At 70.7% G+C, this 17,363-nt stretch overlaps 3 protein-coding genes across 3 annotated transcripts in view; 1 reads left to right on the top strand and 2 right to left on the bottom strand.

The window, feature by feature from the left end:
- AURANDRAFT_63589 (hypothetical protein) overlaps positions 1 to 5,540 on the bottom strand; it is a gene marked incomplete at both ends in the record, with an annotated part of 6,297 nt that extends 757 nt beyond the window's left edge. Inside the window, 4 exons of the mRNA XM_009037887.1 lie at positions 29 to 593; positions 1,348 to 1,350; positions 2,229 to 3,745; positions 4,581 to 5,540. Coding sequence (XP_009036135.1) covers positions 29 to 593; positions 1,348 to 1,350; positions 2,229 to 3,745; positions 4,581 to 5,540 — 3,045 coding nt within the window. The remainder of the gene's footprint in view (positions 1 to 28; positions 594 to 1,347; positions 1,351 to 2,228; positions 3,746 to 4,580) is intronic.
- An 890-nt stretch (positions 5,541 to 6,430) lies between these two features.
- On the top strand, positions 6,431 to 9,973 carry AURANDRAFT_71485 (hypothetical protein; the record flags this gene model as incomplete). Its single annotated transcript, XM_009038048.1, has 4 exons — positions 6,431 to 7,612; positions 7,686 to 7,783; positions 8,097 to 8,503; positions 8,703 to 9,973. 4 exons carry the CDS (start codon positions 6,431 to 6,433, stop codon positions 9,971 to 9,973), a joined length of 2,958 nt encoding a protein of 985 aa, XP_009036296.1.
- A 3,152-nt stretch (positions 9,974 to 13,125) lies between these two features.
- Positions 13,126 to 14,355, bottom strand: AURANDRAFT_63587 (hypothetical protein; the record flags this gene model as incomplete). The annotated part of the gene is made up of 1 exon (XM_009037886.1): positions 13,126 to 14,355. The coding sequence occupies one exon, from the start codon at positions 14,353 to 14,355 to the stop codon at positions 13,126 to 13,128; it is 1,230 nt and encodes a 409-aa protein (XP_009036134.1).
- Between the last annotated feature and the right edge of the window lie 3,008 nt (positions 14,356 to 17,363).

Here is a 17,363-nt window from a genome sequence, read left to right as displayed (position 1 = left end):
ACCCGTTGAGCGCCGCGGCGGCGACGACGGCGGGCGCCGACAGCGCGCGGAGCCGCGAGAAGTCGACGGCGGCGCCGTGGAGCTCGTAGGCCGGCGCGAACAAATCCATGGCCGGGCCCGACACGGCCTCGGCGGCCAGCGCGAGGACCACACCCACGAGCAGCGCGGACCGCACGATCGACGAGCCGAGCGCGAGCGCGCCGGCCTCGCCGCCGCCGCCGGGCTTGAGCTCCGCGGCGACGAGCGGCGTGCCCGCCGACGCGAAGCAGTTCGTGCACGCGAAGACGAAGCCGAAGAAGGACGTGGAGGCGGACACGGCCGCGAGCGGCGCGGCGCCGCCGCCGCCGAGGCCCACGAACGCCGTGTCGACGACGTTGAGGATCGGGTCGAGCGCGAGCGCGAAGAGCGACGGCACGGCGATGCGCACGATGCGGCCGTCGAGGCCCGGCTCCGGCTCGCGGCCCGGCGGCGCGCCGGGCAGCGCCATCGTCTCGCCGGGCAGGCCGTAGTAGCGGCCGCGGCCGCTGCGCGTCGCCACGGCGAGCAGGCTCGCGGGCTTCTTGACCATCATGGTGCGAGCGGCGCGATCAAGCCTGGCTCATGCGCTTTTGCCACAGCAAAGCACTTCAAACTGCAAGTTGTTGCAGTTCTAAAGACTTGTGGTTTCGCCTAATCCGCGGGCTGGTCGGCCATCTTGCGGCAGCCCCGGGGCCTCGCGAGAGGACCATGCCGCCGCGCAAGGTGGGCGGCCTCGCCGTGAACGCGGCGCTGGAGCAGATGAACCTCGCCGCCGGCGGCAACGGCCTCGACGACACGCTCGCGAACATGGGCAGCACCATGTCGACGGGCGGCGTGTCCATCTCGCGGACCCGGGGCCTCACGGTCGACGGCGCGTCGCTCCCCGAGGGGGGGCGCGGGTCCCTGCGGCGCGAGGACATCGAGCTCGAGGGCGTGCTGGGCTCCGGCGCCTGCTCCGTCGTGCGCCTCGCGCGGGACCGCCGCGACCGGGACAGGCGCTACGCGGTGAAGATCTTCAACGTCTTCGAGGAGGCGAAGCGGCACCAGCTCGTCAAGGAGGTGCGCATGCTCTTCGAGCTCGACTGCTGCGCCCTCGTGAGCTTCCACGGCGCCTACCTCGACGACGGCGGCAAGGTCGGGGTCGTCCTCGACTTCATGGACGCGGGCGCGCTCGAGGACGTGCTCCGGCGGCGGGCCGCGGCCCTGCCGCCGGGGGCGGCGCCGGGCGTGCCCGAGCTTGTGTGCGCGTCCATCTGCTACCAGACCTTCTGGGGCCTGGCCTACCTCCACTACGAGCAGCGGCTGCATCGCGACATCAAGCCGGGCAACATCCTGTGTGGATTTCAAATCTTCAACCCGACTTCAATGTGAGCGTTGCGACCGTTTAGACGCGAGAACTCGATGAGAGCAATCGATTCGTCCAAAAATCAGCCGAATCGACGTCGATATGACCGTGCTAGAGATTTCTGAAGTTTGGCCCCGACGTCCCGGCTCACTGTTTGATTTCGGCACAGGCAACATCCTCCTGTCGTCGAACGGCGAGGCGAAGCTGTCCGACTTCGGCATCGCGCGCGACGTCGACGACGAGGACGCCATCGCGTCGACGATGATCGGCACGTTCCGCTACATGTCGCCGGAGCGGCTCCGGGGCGACGACTACAGCTTCGAGAGCGACGTCTGGTCGCTCGGCATGGTGCTCCTCGAGGCCGCGCGGGGCGCGCCCGTCTTCCCGCCGAACTGCACGCCCGTGGACCTGACGCAGGCCTTCAAGGTGAGCGCGGAGGCCTTCGTCGCGGACCACCTCCGCGGGTCCGGCGTCTCGGAGCACCTCACGCAGTTCGCGGAGGCGTGCCTCCAGCACGACCCCGACGAGCGCGCGATGCCCGACGACCTTTTGGACGGGCCCTGGCTCCAGGACGAGGCGCTCTGGGGCGGGCCGCCGTCGGTCGAGGCCGCGGCCGTCGCGCTCGCGCCCTTCCTCGCGGGCCAGGCGCGCGCCGCGGCCGCCGCGGAGCGCGTCGCGGCGCGCGCGCCGCGGCCGCCGCCGGCGCCGAGCGCCGAGGACGAGCTCGCCGCGTCCGCGGCGGACATGTCCCTCATGCAGACCATGTGCGGCAGCTCCGACGACGACGACGACGACGACGACCCGGACCGCCTCGAGGCGACCTTCGAGGGCGACGAGGACGACGAGGGCTAGGTGCGTGCCTTACGCGACCATGCGGTAGAGCGTGAGGCCCGTGTCGCGGCTCTGGAACGACGTCCGGCCCGTGTCGACGAGGGGCGGGATGGCCTCGAGGACGAGGCGCTGGTAGATGTGGAAGTCGGCCGTGACGACCCGGGCGTCCCCGACGTCGGCGACGCCGCCGAACTGGTAGAGCAGGCGGCCGTCCTGCGCCGGCGACGACGCCGCGCCGTGCTTGCCGCGCGCGCGCGGCGCGGCCTCGCGCGACACGTCCGTCCAGGCCGGCGCGGCGTCGTCGACGCGCATGGCCGCGTGCTGGTCGATGACGAGGCCCTCGCTGTCGAGGCCGCCGAGCGCGTAGAGCACGCCCGGCTTCGGCGCGTGGAGCTCGTGGCCGGACCGCGCGCCGCGCGCCGCGCCGCCCGGCGAGCTCAGCATCCAGGCGTCCGCGGCCCCGAGCGCGGCGACCCGGGTCCAGACGAGCTCGGGCACGCGGCTCGCGAGCTTGGCGACGTCGAGGGCCCAGGCGTCCTCGCAGAGCGCCGCGGCCGTCGCGTTCGTGCCGAACGCGTCCGCGCCGCCGTCGACGACGGTCGCCGCGCCGCCGTAGACGTAGAGCCGCTCGTCGCTCGTCAGCAAGCTCAAATCCGGGTCGAGGGTCGGCGCGTAGGACGCCGCGAAGGGCGCGAAGGCGCGCGGCGTCGGCGCGAGGCCCGAGCCCCCCGGCGCGACCGCGCGCCACCGCCCCGACGTCGTGTTGAGCACGTGGACGTCGCCGCGCGCCGCGACGCCCGTGCCGTCGACGCCGCCGAAGACGACCAGTAGAACGCCGTAGCTCGCGACGGACGCGCCGAAGCGCGGCGCGGGGAGGTCGCCCGCGACGGCGAGGCTCCCGCTCCAGGCCGCCGCGCGCTCGTCGTAGGCGTGGACGTCGCCCAGCGCCCGCTGCGCGCCCGACCGGGAGAACGCGTAATTGTCGACGCGCGGCAGGCCGCCGTCCTCGAGGCCCTCGGCGTCCGCGCGGCCGCCGTAGACGTAGAGCTTCGAGCCGACGACGGCCGCCCCGGCGTGCGCGCGCGGCGCGGGCCGCGGGCCCAGCGCGTCGTAGACCGCGCCGTCGCGGCAGCAGGACAGGCGCGCGAGCTCGCCGCTCCAGCCGCCGCGCCGCGCGTCGTAGAAGTGGAGGTCGTTGAGCAGGCGCTCGCCGCCCGCGCGCCCGTCCTCCTGGCGCCCGACGCCGCCGAAGACGTAGAAGCGGTCGCCGATGACGCCCGTGACGTGGAAGGCGCGCGCCCGGGGCTTCGCGTGGTCCGGCGACGCGACGAAGGCCTCGCCGAGGGCCGCGCCGCTGCCGGCCTCGTAGTTGGCCACCTGCTGGGCGTCGAAGCTCAGGGCGTTGATCACCTCCGTCGCCGTGTCGTCGATGGAACCGTAGCCGCCGGCGTGGACGTTCCAGGCCTCGAAGTCCGCCGCGGCGATCTCCTCCACGGGCTCGTAGCCCGCGGCGAAGCCCGCGAGCAGCGCGACGGCAGCCCGCATCGTGCGCTACCGAGCGGAACTTAAGTAAAGTTGCCTCGCTTGCCTTCTTCAAGGTAAGGTCGGACAAAAACCAGAAGCCTGGGCGTGGACTGGGGGGCTTTTCCTCGCGCCCCCGTCGTCGCGTGGAGACCATGTCGTCGCCGGACATCGACTACACGAAGACGCGCGCGGCCGCGTCCCGCCGCACGAGGAACGGCGGCGGCAGCCCCCCATCTCGGGGCTCCCCATCCGCGCCTCGTCGCGCGATCGACGCGCTTGTCCCCCGGCGCGCTCGTCGACGCCCGACCCGCAGGCGCTTCCCGTACCCGAAGAACCCGCCGAAGTTCGACCACTCGAAGACCGCGGGCGGCTACCGTTCGAGGCGGCGCCGGCGAACGCGCGGCCGCTTCGACGCGAGCGGTCGTTCGGAAGCGCGCGCCGAGAGACGATCGCTCGTCCGCGAACGCCGCGCCTCCGACGATCGCTCGTCCACGAAAGTGACGCGAGCGACGAGCGTCGGGAGCGCCTCGCGCGTCGCAGGCCTGAAGCACATCGACACGTGCCTCGGGTGCCAGAACCGCCAAAAGTACATCGAGCAGCTCGGGATCGACGAGAAGGCGCGCGGCGTCGAGTACAAAAAGGAGAAGGAGCGGCTCTCGGCGCTCTCCGTCGCGGAGCAGGACAAGATCTTCTGGGCCAAGTTCGGCATGACGGGCCCGCCGCCGCGGTCGACGTAGCGCGCGGCCGTAAAATCGACGCGGGCGCGTTTTTAGGGGGGCAGGCCGGCCTCGCGCTGCTCGAGGTAGAGCCCGAGGGCCCAGTTCGTCGTCGGCGTCGCCGCGGTGCCCTTGAAGGGCAGGACCTCGAAGGACGCGGTCTTCTCGAAGAGGAGCTCGAGGAGCGCGGCGACCTGGACGGCGTAGACGAGCTGCTTGACGGCCTCGGCGTCGTCGTTGCCCCGCGCGGACACGTTCGGGTTCGGGTTCAGCGCCTTCTCGAGGCGCGCGCGGTACGCGGCGACGGCGTCGCGCGCGGCGTCGCGCGCGAGGGGCCCCCGGACGGCGGCGCCGCCACCGGCGGCCGCGGCGCGCTCGAGCGTGTTCGACACGAGCTCGATGGTCGAGAAGGCGCCGTCGAGGCGCGCGAAGCCGCCGTCGCGCGCGAGCTCGTTCGCGACGACGCGCCGTACCGCCCAGTCGTGCATGCGCGCGCCCGCGGCCGCGCCGTGCTTCCGCACGAGCTCGTGGCCCGCGAAGGAATCAATAGCAAAAGACCGCGCGTCCTCCGGCGACGACGCGACCTGGACCGATTTGCCGCCGCCGGCGAAGAGGCCCGCGCCCGGGCGGACGAAGCGCACCGCCGCGAGCTCGAGCCGCGCCTCGGCGCGGCCGTCGAGCACGGCGAAGGAGAGGCCGCCCCGCTTGCCTCGTAGTACAGCCTCGACGTCGCGGCTCGCGGCGCCGAGGTCCCTGTCGCCGCGGGCCTTGAGCGCGTCGCGCGCGCCCGCGGTCCCGCGGACGTAGACGGGCACGCGCGCGCCCGCGAGCCCGTCGCAGGCGGCCGCGACGGCGCCGGCCCAGCCGTCGACGTCGCCGCCGGGCTTCAGCGCGTCGCCGAGCCGCAGCGGCACGCGCTCGGGGCCCGCGACGACGCGCACCTCGCCGTCGCAGCGCCGCGACCCGAGGCACACGCACCGCGTCGACCCGGAGCCCGCGTCGACGACGACGAGGCGCTTGTGCGCGCCGAGGCGCCGCTTCTGGAGGATGACGACGGCCGAGGCGCAGAGCGCCGACGTGCCCCAGGTCAGCGGCGACAGGACCATCGCGCGAGAGGCTGTGGAATCGAACCAGCCGGGCCAGCGCTGGCGCGAGTCCGCGGCCACCGGCGCAGAAGCCGACGAAGCCGTGATGGTGCCGTCGCTTCGCAGCTCTGTGGGCAGCCCTCGACGGCAGAGAAGTCGCCTCGTCGGCGGCCGCCGTCACATAATTCTCCCATGTCGTCCTTCGAGGCGCAGCCCGAGGCGCGGGACAGCATCACGCTGGCCTTCGAGGCCCTGGGCCGCCCCGTCGTGTCCGACGAGGACTGGCACGCGCTGCTCAAGCTGCTCAAGGAGGCCAAGGTCGTGGCGAGCGACTTCGACGAGCGCGTCATGAAGGCCGTGTGGCAGCGCAAGGGCGGCGGGCGGAAATTCACGCACGTCGAGCTGCGGAGCGGCGTCTTCGAGGAGTACAGCCGGCCGCGGCCCGGCGAGACGGAGGACGACGGCGGCGAGCGCCGCGCGCGGCTCGCGCGCGAGGAGGAGGAGCGGCACAAGGCCTTCAAGAAGGCCCACGCCGCCGAGGCCCGGGGCAAGTCCAGCGGCCGCTTCGACTACAGCGCGAACTGGGGCCACATCGCGGAGTCCGACGAGGACAGCGAGCGCGACGACGACATGGAGAAGGCGTCGTCCAGGGCAGCAAAAGAGAGCGAAATTCCCAACTTCAAAGGCTCATATCTCGGCCGTTTTCCACTCGTTTCGGCTGATTTTTGGACGAGCGATCATCTCTCGGAACGGTCTCGCAGCGTGGATGCTTTTGTCGGAACGCGCGCGCGCGGAACACTCACGTTGAAGCGACTTTGAATCACCCTTTTGCTGCCCAGGCCTCGTCCTACATCGAGAACCACCGGCGGCGGGGCAACGCCAAGTTCGAGGCCGGCGAGTACCAGGCGGCCATGCAGCAGTACACGGCGGCGCTCCTCAAGTACGCGGAGCAGACCTGGAAGATCGAGAAGAAGACGAAGGAGGGGCGCGCGGACTACGCGACCGTCGCGCGGCGGTCGCTGCCCGACGACGAGGCGCTGGCCAAGGTCCACGTGAACCGCGTCGCCGTGCTGTTGAAGATCATCGCCAAGAACGACGGCGACGCGCACCCGCTGCCGCCGCCGGCCGAATCGCGGCTGCCCGCGTTCTCCGCCGCGAAGCCGCTGGACCCCTACAAGCTCGTGCAGAAGTGCTTCCCGTCCAAGTACGACCGCCTCGAGCTTTTGCGATGCGCTTTACAGGACGCGGAGCGGGCCGTGGCGCTCCACGGGAAGAGCGCGAAGACGCGGTTCCGCCGCGCGCAGGTGCTGCGATTGTGCGGCCGCGCGACGGAGGCGCACCGCGAGCTGTCCGCCGCGTTCCCCCTCGCGCCCGAGGACCACGTGCTCTGCCTCGAGCTCGCGTCCATGAACGCGGACTTCCACGTCGCCTACGAGCAGATCCTGGAGACGAAGCAGGGCATCCGGCGCGGGCAGCACGCGCTCCGGTGCCTCTTCGGCCGCAAGTTCGAGGAGATGAAGAACGTGGACCTCAGCCAGAGCAAGCACGGCGACTTCATGCGCGTCTGGGCCATGTCCTACCGGAGCGGCCAGCGCGAGGCCCACATCTGGTCCGTGCTGAAGAAGGTCATGGTCGCCGCGGAGCAGTCCGCGATCCCGCGGCTCCGCGAGAAGTTCCCGGACTGCGCGGCGCGCAAGGCCGACGAGCTCACGGAGGAGCTCCACCAGCTGATCGCGACCATCGGCTCCGTCGAGTTCCTCTTCCCGGGCTGCTTCGTCGAGGGCGACTGGATGCCGAATCTGTTCTTCTGCTTCATGTGGAACGACACGGACCGCGCGGACTGGGAGGTGAAGAAGGGCAAGAAGGAGAAGATCAAGCAGAAGGAGGAGCGCCTCGCGCCGGGCACCTTCGGCAAGCGCCTCTTCGAGAAGGTCCTGAACCGCGACAAGACCGTGCTCTTCGACTTCGACGTCGACGACGAGTTCCAGCGGCCGCTCATCCGCGTCGCGACGCGCCTCTTCCGCTACCAGGTCGTGCTCTCCTTCTGCGTCGAGCTCATCAAGGAGGTCGTCGGCGAGGCGGGCCACGAGCCCGTCGAATCCCGGCGCCGGGCGGCCATTCCTTCGCGCGCCCGGAAACGCGCCCCGACGCCGCCGCGCGCCGCAGGTCAACGCGCGCGAGGAGCTCATCAAGGAGTGGAAGCAGCGCGGCCTCTACGTCGAACGAGCCGAGTACAACTACAAACCGCCGCCGAAGCAGATGCGGTAACGACGCCGCGGGTCTCGACGCGCGGCGGGGCGCGCGGGGCGCGCGATCTTCGGGACCAGGGGCGGGTTGATTGCGAAGGGGGCGAACGGTCCAGTAGGGAGGCCGCCACGGCCGGAAGTGCGGCGGAGGACAAGAAGCAATTCGTTTCAATGTTAACTCCAACATCTCAAGTTGCACCTGCGGTAAAATCTCAGCGTGTAGGCAGCCCTGAGTAAAAACTGGCCGGCCGTCGAGCTTTCCGGGGGCGCCCATGCGGACGCCGCTGCCCCCCGGGGGGCGCGGGACGCCCGGCGGGTCGACGCCCCGGAGCCGGGGCTCGACGCCGCCGTCCCCGGCTCGGAGCGCCGCGGGGTCGCTGGCCGACGCTTTGATGGTCGAGGAGGTGTATGACGACGACGGGCCGAGCAACCTGGGCCACCCGCTCTTCGACCTCATGCACCAGGACTTCTTCCTGCCCACGCTCTACGGGCTCATGGGCCTGCGGGAGTACAAGAGCTGGGCGAACTACGCCATGTCCTGCTACGGCTTCTCGTCGTTCATGCCGTTCGTCCAGGACCTCCGGTCCAAGGTCGTGCTCGCGCAGGAGATGGAGCGGAACGCGGCGCGGGCCTTCGTGCAGACCATGTCCGCCGTGACGACGCAGCCGTCGTTCCGCGTGCCGCGGCTCCAGACGGAGGCCATCGGCTGGATGCGGATGACGGAGAGCACGTCGCTGTGTGGAAACCAAATATTCAACCCGACTTCAATGTGAGCGTATTCGAATGTTTCGACGCAAGCTCTTCAGATGGGCTTCGAGGACTCGACGAGAGCGATCGATCCGTCCAAAAATCAGCCGAATCGACTTCGATTTGACCGAGCTAGAGAATTCTCAAGTCTGGTCAGGACCACCCAAACCAGTGGTTGGTTTCCACACAGGCACGTCGCGCCACGCGTTCATGTACGTGTTCTGCAGCTCCTTCCACGAGTCCGTCTTGCTCCTCCCGAGCTTCACGTCGCCCAAGCGCGACGCCGTGTCCGCGTCCATGTCCTGGATCCACGAGCTGCGGACCTACCTCGCGAAAGTCGCGATGCTCGCGCACGGCCGCCGCGAGGTGCTGAACGGGGGGCAGCCGACGAAGTCCATCGGGAACATGGCGGACATCGTGCAGCAGTTCGGCATGTCGAACTCGACGTGCATTCTGGGGACCATCTACTTCGAGCGTTTCTTACGGACGCTCAAGAACTCGCACTTTTTGCTCGTGGACTCGAAGTGGTTCCCCGTGTTCATGTGCTGCATGCTTTTGGCGGCCAAGGTCACGGAGGACTCGACGCACGGGCTCAACTGGAAGCTCGCGGAGATGCTCGCCAAGTACGAGGACATCGACAGCGACTCCGTGCTCCAGATGCTCAACCACCTCGAGAGCCTCATCTTGGAGACGATCGACTACAACATGTCCGTGCCCGACGACCTCAAGGTCGAGTTCGAGAAGCAGCCGGCGAAGGTCGTGCACTGGCTGCTGGCGTTTTTGGTTTATTGCGGCGCGTCGGAGAAGGAGCTCGCGGAGGGGTCGAAGCCGCACCTCGCCTACATCCGGAGCGTGCACCGCGTGCCCTTCATGAAGGACTTTTTGGACCGGTCCGTCCAGTTCCTCAACTCGCAGAACGACCTGGGCACCATGGACATGCACGGCGTCTTTGAAAACTTGCGGTTCAGCTTCGAGTCCATCGGCTGGGTCTCCGCGAAGCACGTCGCGCACTACGCGTGGATCTTCTTCGTGATCTTCGGCGCGACGCGCGTCATCTTCCGCATCATCTACGGCTACGGCTGCGCGTCGAACTGGGCCTGCGGCATGCGCATGGAGAACACGACGGTGTGCATTTTGGTCGCGGGCGCGTCGATCAACGCGCTCTGCACGAAGCGGCTCGTGTCGGACATCGACAGCCTGCGCGCGTGGCTCGTCGCCGCGACGGACATCTCGGAGATGTACACCGAGGGCGGCAAGGGCGGGCTCGTCATCGAGGAGACCGAGTTCGTGCCCCGCTGGGAGACGCAGGTCACGGAGTCCATCACGCCCTTCGTCGACGCGCTCCGGAGCAGGACGCTCTCCGCGGCCGAGAGCCTCAAGAACTCGGCGAAGAAGCGGCCGTCCCAGACCAAGGCCACCTTCGTCGCGAGCCTCAAGGAGACACTCTTCCCCTTTTTGTGATTGTGTGAAAAAAACAGCCCCTCTGGCGTTGCGTAACGTCGCTGTTCTGTGGTCTTTCCGCGGCGCCATCCGCGGGGAACGAGACCTCTCGCAACGTCGCTCTTAGAAAGCCTCCCGGCGCTCACGCGGCCATGGCGGCGTCGTCCGCGGCGGCGTCCGCGGGCGCGTCGTCGTCGCCGTCGCGGCGGAACTTGCTCCGCTTCGCCGCGCGGGGGTCCTCGTCGTCGTCGTCGTCGCGCGTCGCGCCGCGCGACGCGGAGAGGCCGCCGCCCATGCCGGTCATGACCTCGTCCTCGTCCATGGGCGCGCCGCGCTTCGCCGCGCGCGGCGGCGCGTTCGCGCGGGCCTCGCGGCGGCGCTTCTTCTTCTCCTGGCGGACGTAGGCGCGGCCGCCGCGCTTCGTCGGGTCCGGGTTCGCGTACGCGGGCTTCGCGTCGAGGACGTCGGACGGCAAAGCGAAGCGGCATAAGACGCGCGCGGAGAAGCCCGCCCTGCCCCACTTGTCGTTCTGCTTCTTCGCGATCTTGGCGAGGCGCCAGCCCCGGTCCCCGAGACCGCCGTCGGCGCCCTCCAGGGGCTCGAGGAGCGCCGGCGGCGGCGCGGGCACCGCCTCCGTGAGCGCGAGCCGCGCGCGCGCGGCCGCGTCCGCGTCCGCGAACCAGACGTTGACGGACGTGTCCCCGAGCCACTCCGTGTAGGTCGCGCCGTAGGCGGCGAAGTGGCCCTCGAGGTCGTTGCTCCGGAGCTTCTTGAAGGCCTTGCGGTCGCAGGGGAGCACCGATAGGTGGAGCCGCTCCGCGGCCGGCGGCGCGGCCCGCGACTCCGGCGGCTCCTCGCCGTCGGCCATGGCCGCGTCGCCGCCCCGCTCGGCCTGCGACCGGTCCGCGTCGCCGGCGTAGAGCCGCGCGACGTCGAGCTTGAGGGGCTTCAGGACCAGGGTCTCGAACTTGGTCCACGCGCCGCCCGCGTCCCCTAAATCGACGACCCCGAACCTCCCGAGGCGCTTCGCGCGCGCCTCGAACTCGCGGGCCTGCTCCGCGTCCTTCGCCGCCTTGGCCGCCGCCGCCTCGGGGTCCCACTTGGCCGCGCGCGCGGCGATCTTCGCCTGCTCCTCGGGCGACGACAAATCGAAGCCCGTCGCCAGCGCGAGCCCCTGCTTCTGCTTCATGAGGCTCTTCTTGTAGAGCGACCAGGGCATGCCCTCGGGGTGGCTCCAGGCCTCGGGCTCCGCCGGCGCCGGCGCGGGCGCGGGCTCGGGCGCGGGCTCGTCGCCGCCGAAGCGCGCCGCGCGCGACGCTTTCTTGGCCAGGAACGCGTCGCGCGCCTCCTTGGCCGCGGCCTCCTTCGCGGCGGCCGCCGCGAGCTCCTCGGGCGTCGGCGGCGCCGGCGGCGCCTCGACGGGGAGCCCGAAGCGCGCCGCGCGCTTCGCGCGCCGCTCGAGCTCCGCCTGGCGGAAGGCGGCCTGCTCCGCGGCCTTGGCCTCCGCCGCCGCGGCGGCCTCCTCCGGCGTCGGCTCCGCGGGCGCGGGCGCGGCCGAGGCTGAGGCCTCGGCGGGCTCTGCGACGGCGGGCTCGGCGTCCATCTCAGAGGTGCGAGAGCGGCGGCAGCTCGCGGCCCAGCCTGATCGAGCTGGGGCAAACGAGAGGCGCTCGCCGACCTCACGGTGCCGATCGAGGTCGAAGGCAGCCCCGTTGGTTTTGGCCTTCGGCGGAGCGTTCGGCCGCCGCCCGCGCCGCGGGCACCATGGGCGCCTGCTTCGGGTCCGAGGCCTACGAGGACATGTACGGCCCCATCCGCGACGACGCGGCGCCCGACAAGCCGGCGAGCGACATGTTCGGGAGTTTGCTGACGATGATGACGCCGACGGTCTTCGGTTCCAAGTTCACGGACCTCGCCTGCAAGGTGCTCACGGCGCCCCAGCGCCAGTTCTACAGCATCTCGGAGCTCGGCCCCGTGCGCTTCGACTGCGACGGCCTGTCCATGACGCGCGAGGACGTCGTGTTCAAGAACCGGCGCGGCGTCCGCATCCACGGGTCCTACTGGTCGACGGCGCGCGAGTGGAAGACGGGCGCGACGTACCTCGAGCCGCGGCCCTGCGTGCTCTACGTGCACGGCGCCGGTTCCAGCCGCGTCGAGGCCGCGGGCCAGCCCCTGCGCTGCGCCATCGCCGTCGGCGCGTCGCTGCTGGCCATCGACACGACGGCCGCGGGCCACAGCGACGGCGACCGCGTGAGCTTGGGCGGCGCCTTCGAGGTCGCCGACGTCGCCTGCGCCGTCGCCTGGCTCAAGGCCGACGCGAAGGTGAAGGACGTCGTGCTCTGGGGCCGGTCCGCGGGCGCCGTCGCCTGCTTGGGCTACGCGGCGGAGGCGGAGGCGTCGGACGGCCCGGGCCCGCGCGTCAAGGGCGTGCTCGCGGACAGCGCCTTCAGTGACCTCGGCGTCATCTGCGAGGACATGTTCGACAAGAAGGCGTCGGGCGTGCCGAGGGTCATGCGGTCCGCCGTCGCGAGCGCCGCCTACGCGGAGGTCAAGAGGGTCGCCGGGTGGGACCCGCGCGAGAACCGCGCGGCCGCGACCGTCGCCGCGATCCGCAAGACGCCCTGCCTCTTCGCCGCGGCCCTCGACGACGACCTCGTCGACAAGAAGCACGCCGCCGTCCTCGAAAAGAACTGCGCCTGCCCGCACAAGATGCGCTTCGAGCGCGCGTCGCGTCCGTCTTCCTTTTTTTTCCGTCTCGAGGCGGTGCTCCTAGGTTCGACGGCGGCCACAACTCGACGCGGCCCAAGATCTTCCTCGAGCGCGCCAAGACCTTCATCTACCTCCGGCTCCGCCTCGACCGGTCGCCCTTCGGCCGCGACATCCGCGACCACGCCAAGGAGGTCGCGACGCCGACGGAGGCGACCGTCGCGTCGCGGCCGAAGCTCGCGGAGATCTCGAACCGGGGCCGGTCCTCGTCCGCGGGGGCCACGCCCGCGAAGAAGGCGGCCTACGGCTGCCTCTCGCCGTCCTACGCGCACCGCGGGCCGCCCAAGGCGAGCCTGAGCGTGTCCCTCTGACCGACGACCGGCGGACCGGGCGGCCGCGCGCGCCCCCCTCTTTGATACCACTAACGCACGCCTTCTCTTAGCCTGCGCGTCCGAGACGCGCCCCCCTCAGTTCATGGACCGTGCCCGCTCGAGGACCTGGGCCTCGCGCTTCGCGCCCGTGAAGGCGAGGTCGACGCGCTCCGCCGCGCGGAGCTTGCCGTCGACCTCGTACGTCGTGAAGTCCATCTCGACGTAGCAGTCGTTGTCGCCGTGGTACAGGTCGTGGAACTCGGCGTTGGCGGATTTGCCGAAGCGGTTGCCCCAGGCGGCGACGTAGCGGAGGTGGTTCGGGTGGTGGAGCGCCCGCGCGAGGTCCGCGAGACCGGCGTCGTCGATGTCGTTGTGCGCGACGCGGAGCTCGTAGAGGCTGCACTCGTGGGCGACGGCGTCGGCCAGAGCCGCGGCGCCCTCGTCGCCGATGGCGTTGTGGCTCAGGTCCAGGATCTTGAGGGGCGGCGTGAGCGGGCCGCGGCGGCCCGCGGAGAGCGCGGACCGGCGGAGCGCGTCCGCCAAAGCCGCGGCGCCCGCGGACCGCACGCGGTTCGCCTTGAGGTTCAGCGCCGTGAGCGTCGGGTTCCCCTGGAGCGCCGTCGCGATGTGGCCCACGGAGTCGTCGCCGATGCGGCAGTTGCCGAGGCTCAGCGAGAGCAGGCGCCGGTTGAGGCCGAGCATCGTCGCGACGTGCTTCGCGAAGTCCTCGCTCTGCTCCGCGGCGAGCACGGCGCCGCCCACGTCCAGGTGCTCGAGGCAGGCGCCGTTCGTGCGCAGCGTCGAGCAGATGGCGATGAGCGCCGACGTGTCCAGGTCCGTGTGCGCGACCTTGAGGGCCTTGAGCGTCTCGAGCGACTCGAGCATCTCCGCGACGCGGTAGCCGCCCTCCTCGCCCAGCGGGTTCCAGGACAGGTCGAGGTCGACGATGGCCGTGGACTTGCGCACGGCGTCGGCGATGGCCTGGACGCCCACGGCGCCGACGGCGTTGCCCCGGAGGTCGAGCCGGTTGAGCGCGCCCGCGTAGCCCGTCGCCGGCTCCTCCAGCAGCAGCGTGGACAGCGCGGCGGCGCCGGGGTTCCCGATGGCGTGGTTCGGCAGGCTCACGACGCTCACGTCCAGGCCCGACACGACGAGGCCCGTCGCCAGCACCGTGGCGTCGTCGTCGTCGAGGGGCCGCGAGCACCGCGCGCCCTCGACGCGGATCTCGACGCGCGCGCCCTCGCTGATCTCCGGCAGCAGCTCCAGCAGCTCCGGCCGCCCCTGCTCCGCGCAGAACTGCGCGAACTTCTCCACCTGGTGCGCCATGGCCACCGGCTCACCGGGCCCGGCGACCGACGACGATGGTGAGCCGCGCTATCACCCTCGATCACGAAACAGCCCTGTATCATCTGGGCCCATGATGCCGTTCCTCGCCGGGGGTCCTGGGCTGCCCATCGAGACGATGTTTGAGTGCATGGACGCGCTCGATGCGTTTTACAGCGCCGAGGCGCTCGAGGGCACTTCTTCGGAGGAGCTGCGCATGTTTGTGGCGCGCACCAGCGCCATCTTAGCCCGCGCGGAGGAAGCGCTGAAAGCGCGCTCGTCCAAGACGCCTTATCCGTCGCGCCTGCCGCCGTCGCTCGTGCTCCAGTTCCTGCCGCTCCCGGCCGTCGCCCGGGCGTTGCGCGTCTCGACGACGTGGCGCGACCAGGCGGAACCGACGTTCCGCGCCGTCGCCGAGCGACTCGGTGCAGTTCGATCCGATTCGGCGCCCTGGCGCGACGCGCTGCGGTTGCATGTAGAGACGCGCTGGATTGGAGTGCTGAGTTCTGAGTTCCGGCATGAGGATGGATTGATGCAGCGAGCGCTCGAACATTCCAAGTGGCCTCGCACGTTTGTGAATCGCACCTGCGAAAGAGATATGATCGCCATTGGTCGTCCAACGGCGACCGAACCAATGGCGACCCTGGGTTTTGAATCGAGCACCGAGTGGGACCTAGTAATGACGAGACTCGAATCAGAGACGTCCGACGCTTGCGGCGTGGTCGTATTCGATGGCGATGATCCGGCGGTTCTAGCACACCTGGATCCAACGTTGCCACCGTGCGCGATGAATCTACAATTGCTGCATTCGAGCGTGCTGAAACTTTTCCTCTGGAACAGCGACTATAACAACTTCGGGCTTCCTTCCACCCTCAATGTGCGAGGTAAACTGGTCGAGATCCTCCCTTCAGATGAATTCTCCCGTGAGATGAATCTAGACCTCGAGGATTATGTATTCAGCTCGGGGGACACGCTGCGAATGTCGGCAACGCGCAACCACTCGGAGATGGTCTTCAGCCTGCTAAGAGAAGAGGCTCCAAACCTCTGGGTTTCAACCGTGCAGAGTTACCGTTGGCCGATTCCTATATCCTCCCGCCGCCTCATCATGGCGCCCGTCGCATTCATATTCGAAGGCTCTTCCGCCGAGATCCTTCGAACTTCCACTCACGAGTGGAAGTTCGGGTCGCGTTAATGGACACGCGTAGCTAGGTCGCCGGCGGATGCACTTAGGTGACAAACGCGAGGGCCGTGCCGAGGATGGAGCCGATGTTGACGCTGAGCCAGGCGATCTGGGACACGAGGGGCGCGAGGTCCGGCCCCGGCGCCGCCGCGTGGGCCCACTGGCTCAGCGCGACGAGCGTGAAGCCGGAGACCGCCGCGGCCAAAAAGTACATGCCGATGGGCTCCGCGTTCGACGCCGGCGCCCGCGCCGCGAAGACGGCCCGCGCGACGGCGCCGTAGGCCGGCGACAGCGCGACGAGGCCCAGGAGCGCCGCGCGGTCGCGCCGCGACGGCGCGGCGGCCGCGGCCGCGCCGCGGCTCGACGCCGCGTAGCGCCCGAGGAACGCGCCCAGGTTGCTGACGACCAACAGAATCGTCGCGAGGAAGGTGGACCAGAAGACCGCGGGCCGCTCCGGCGCCGGCAGGAGCCGCGGCGACTGCAGGAGCAGGTAGACGAGCGCGGCCTCGTTGAGGACCTGCGCGGCCGCGAGGGGCAGCACGCGCCGCAGCGCCCTGGCGTCCGACGGCGAGAAGCGGCCCTCGTCGCGCTGCGGCGCCGGCGACGGCGGCGGCGGCGCCGCGAGGAACCAGGGCAGCGGCGCGTCCGACCGCGCCGAGCACCGCCGGAGCGCGTCCAAATCCACGGAGCCGCGCGCGTGCGACAGCAGCCGCCCCTGGGACCAGGTCTTGGCCCGGCCGCGCCGCGCCGCCGCCAGCGCCCACAGACCGCCGCCCGGCGACGCGTCCTCGAGCGCGCCGAGGGACGCGAGGGACGTCGCCGACGACGCGGGCGACGGTTGCCCGAGCGCCGGCGCCGCGGGCGCCGCGTCCGCGGGGAAGTGGCGCTTGGCGAGTCGGCGCGCCTCGAAGCCCGCGGCGACGCAGGACACGAGGCCGAGCAGCGCCCCCAGGCCCGCGCCGAGCCGCGTCGCGCCGCGGACGCGCCGCGGGTTCGCCGCGACCGCCGCGGGCGCGACGCAGAGCAGCTGCGTCAGCGTCGGCACGAGTACGCCTAGACCCGCGCCCGAGAGCTGGGCCGCCGACGTGGACGCGCCCGCGTCGTCGCCGCCGAGTATGGCGCGGTCCGCGTGGCCGCCGAACGTCGCGCCGACGCCCTGGACGACCTGGGCGGGAAAAGAGTGATGCAACGTCGCTTCAATGTGGGTGTTCCGCGCGCGCGCGTGCCCAAAAAAGCATCCACGCTTCGAGACCGTTCCGAGGGATGATCGCTCGTCCAAAAATCAGCCGAAACGAGTGGAAAACGACCGCGATAGGAGCCTTTGAAGTCGGGAATTTCGCACTCTTTTCCCGCCCCGTGGACGACGGCCGTCGCCGCGCCGTTGACGGCCACGCAGGCGACGAGCGCCCGCTCGAGGCCCGCGGGCCCGCCGCGGCGTTCGACGTCGACGCCGACGATGGCCGCGAGCATGGCGCCGTTGAAGACCGCCGCGAACGCGAGCGCGGCCTGCAGGAGCCACGCGCAGGTCCGCGGGCGGTCGAAGGGGCTGCCCGGGCGCGCGCCCGCGGCCGTCAGCGACAGCAGGCACGACAACAGCGCGACGTTGTGCGCGAGGCTCAGCTCCCGCAGCACGCCGGCGCCGAAGAGGCTCCGCAGGTACGCGACGCCCATGACCACGGCGTTGAAGGTGATGGAGCTGCCGCAGCCGATGCGGAAGAAGGACGCGCGCAGCGCGTCGGCCTTTTTCCGGCGCTTCGCGAAGGTCGCCGACGGGCGTTTTGGTGCGAGCAGGTTCGACTGCTCCGACGCGGGTGCGCATGCGGCCATGCTG

Source organism: Aureococcus anophagefferens (genome assembly GCF_000186865.1).
Source record: "Aureococcus anophagefferens unplaced genomic scaffold AURANscaffold_7, whole genome shotgun sequence".
Classification (NCBI taxonomy): domain Eukaryota; class Pelagophyceae; order Pelagomonadales; family Pelagomonadaceae; genus Aureococcus; species Aureococcus anophagefferens.
The sequence above is the reverse complement of the archived record's forward strand: the minus strand, read 5'-3'. Positions and strand labels throughout refer to the sequence as shown.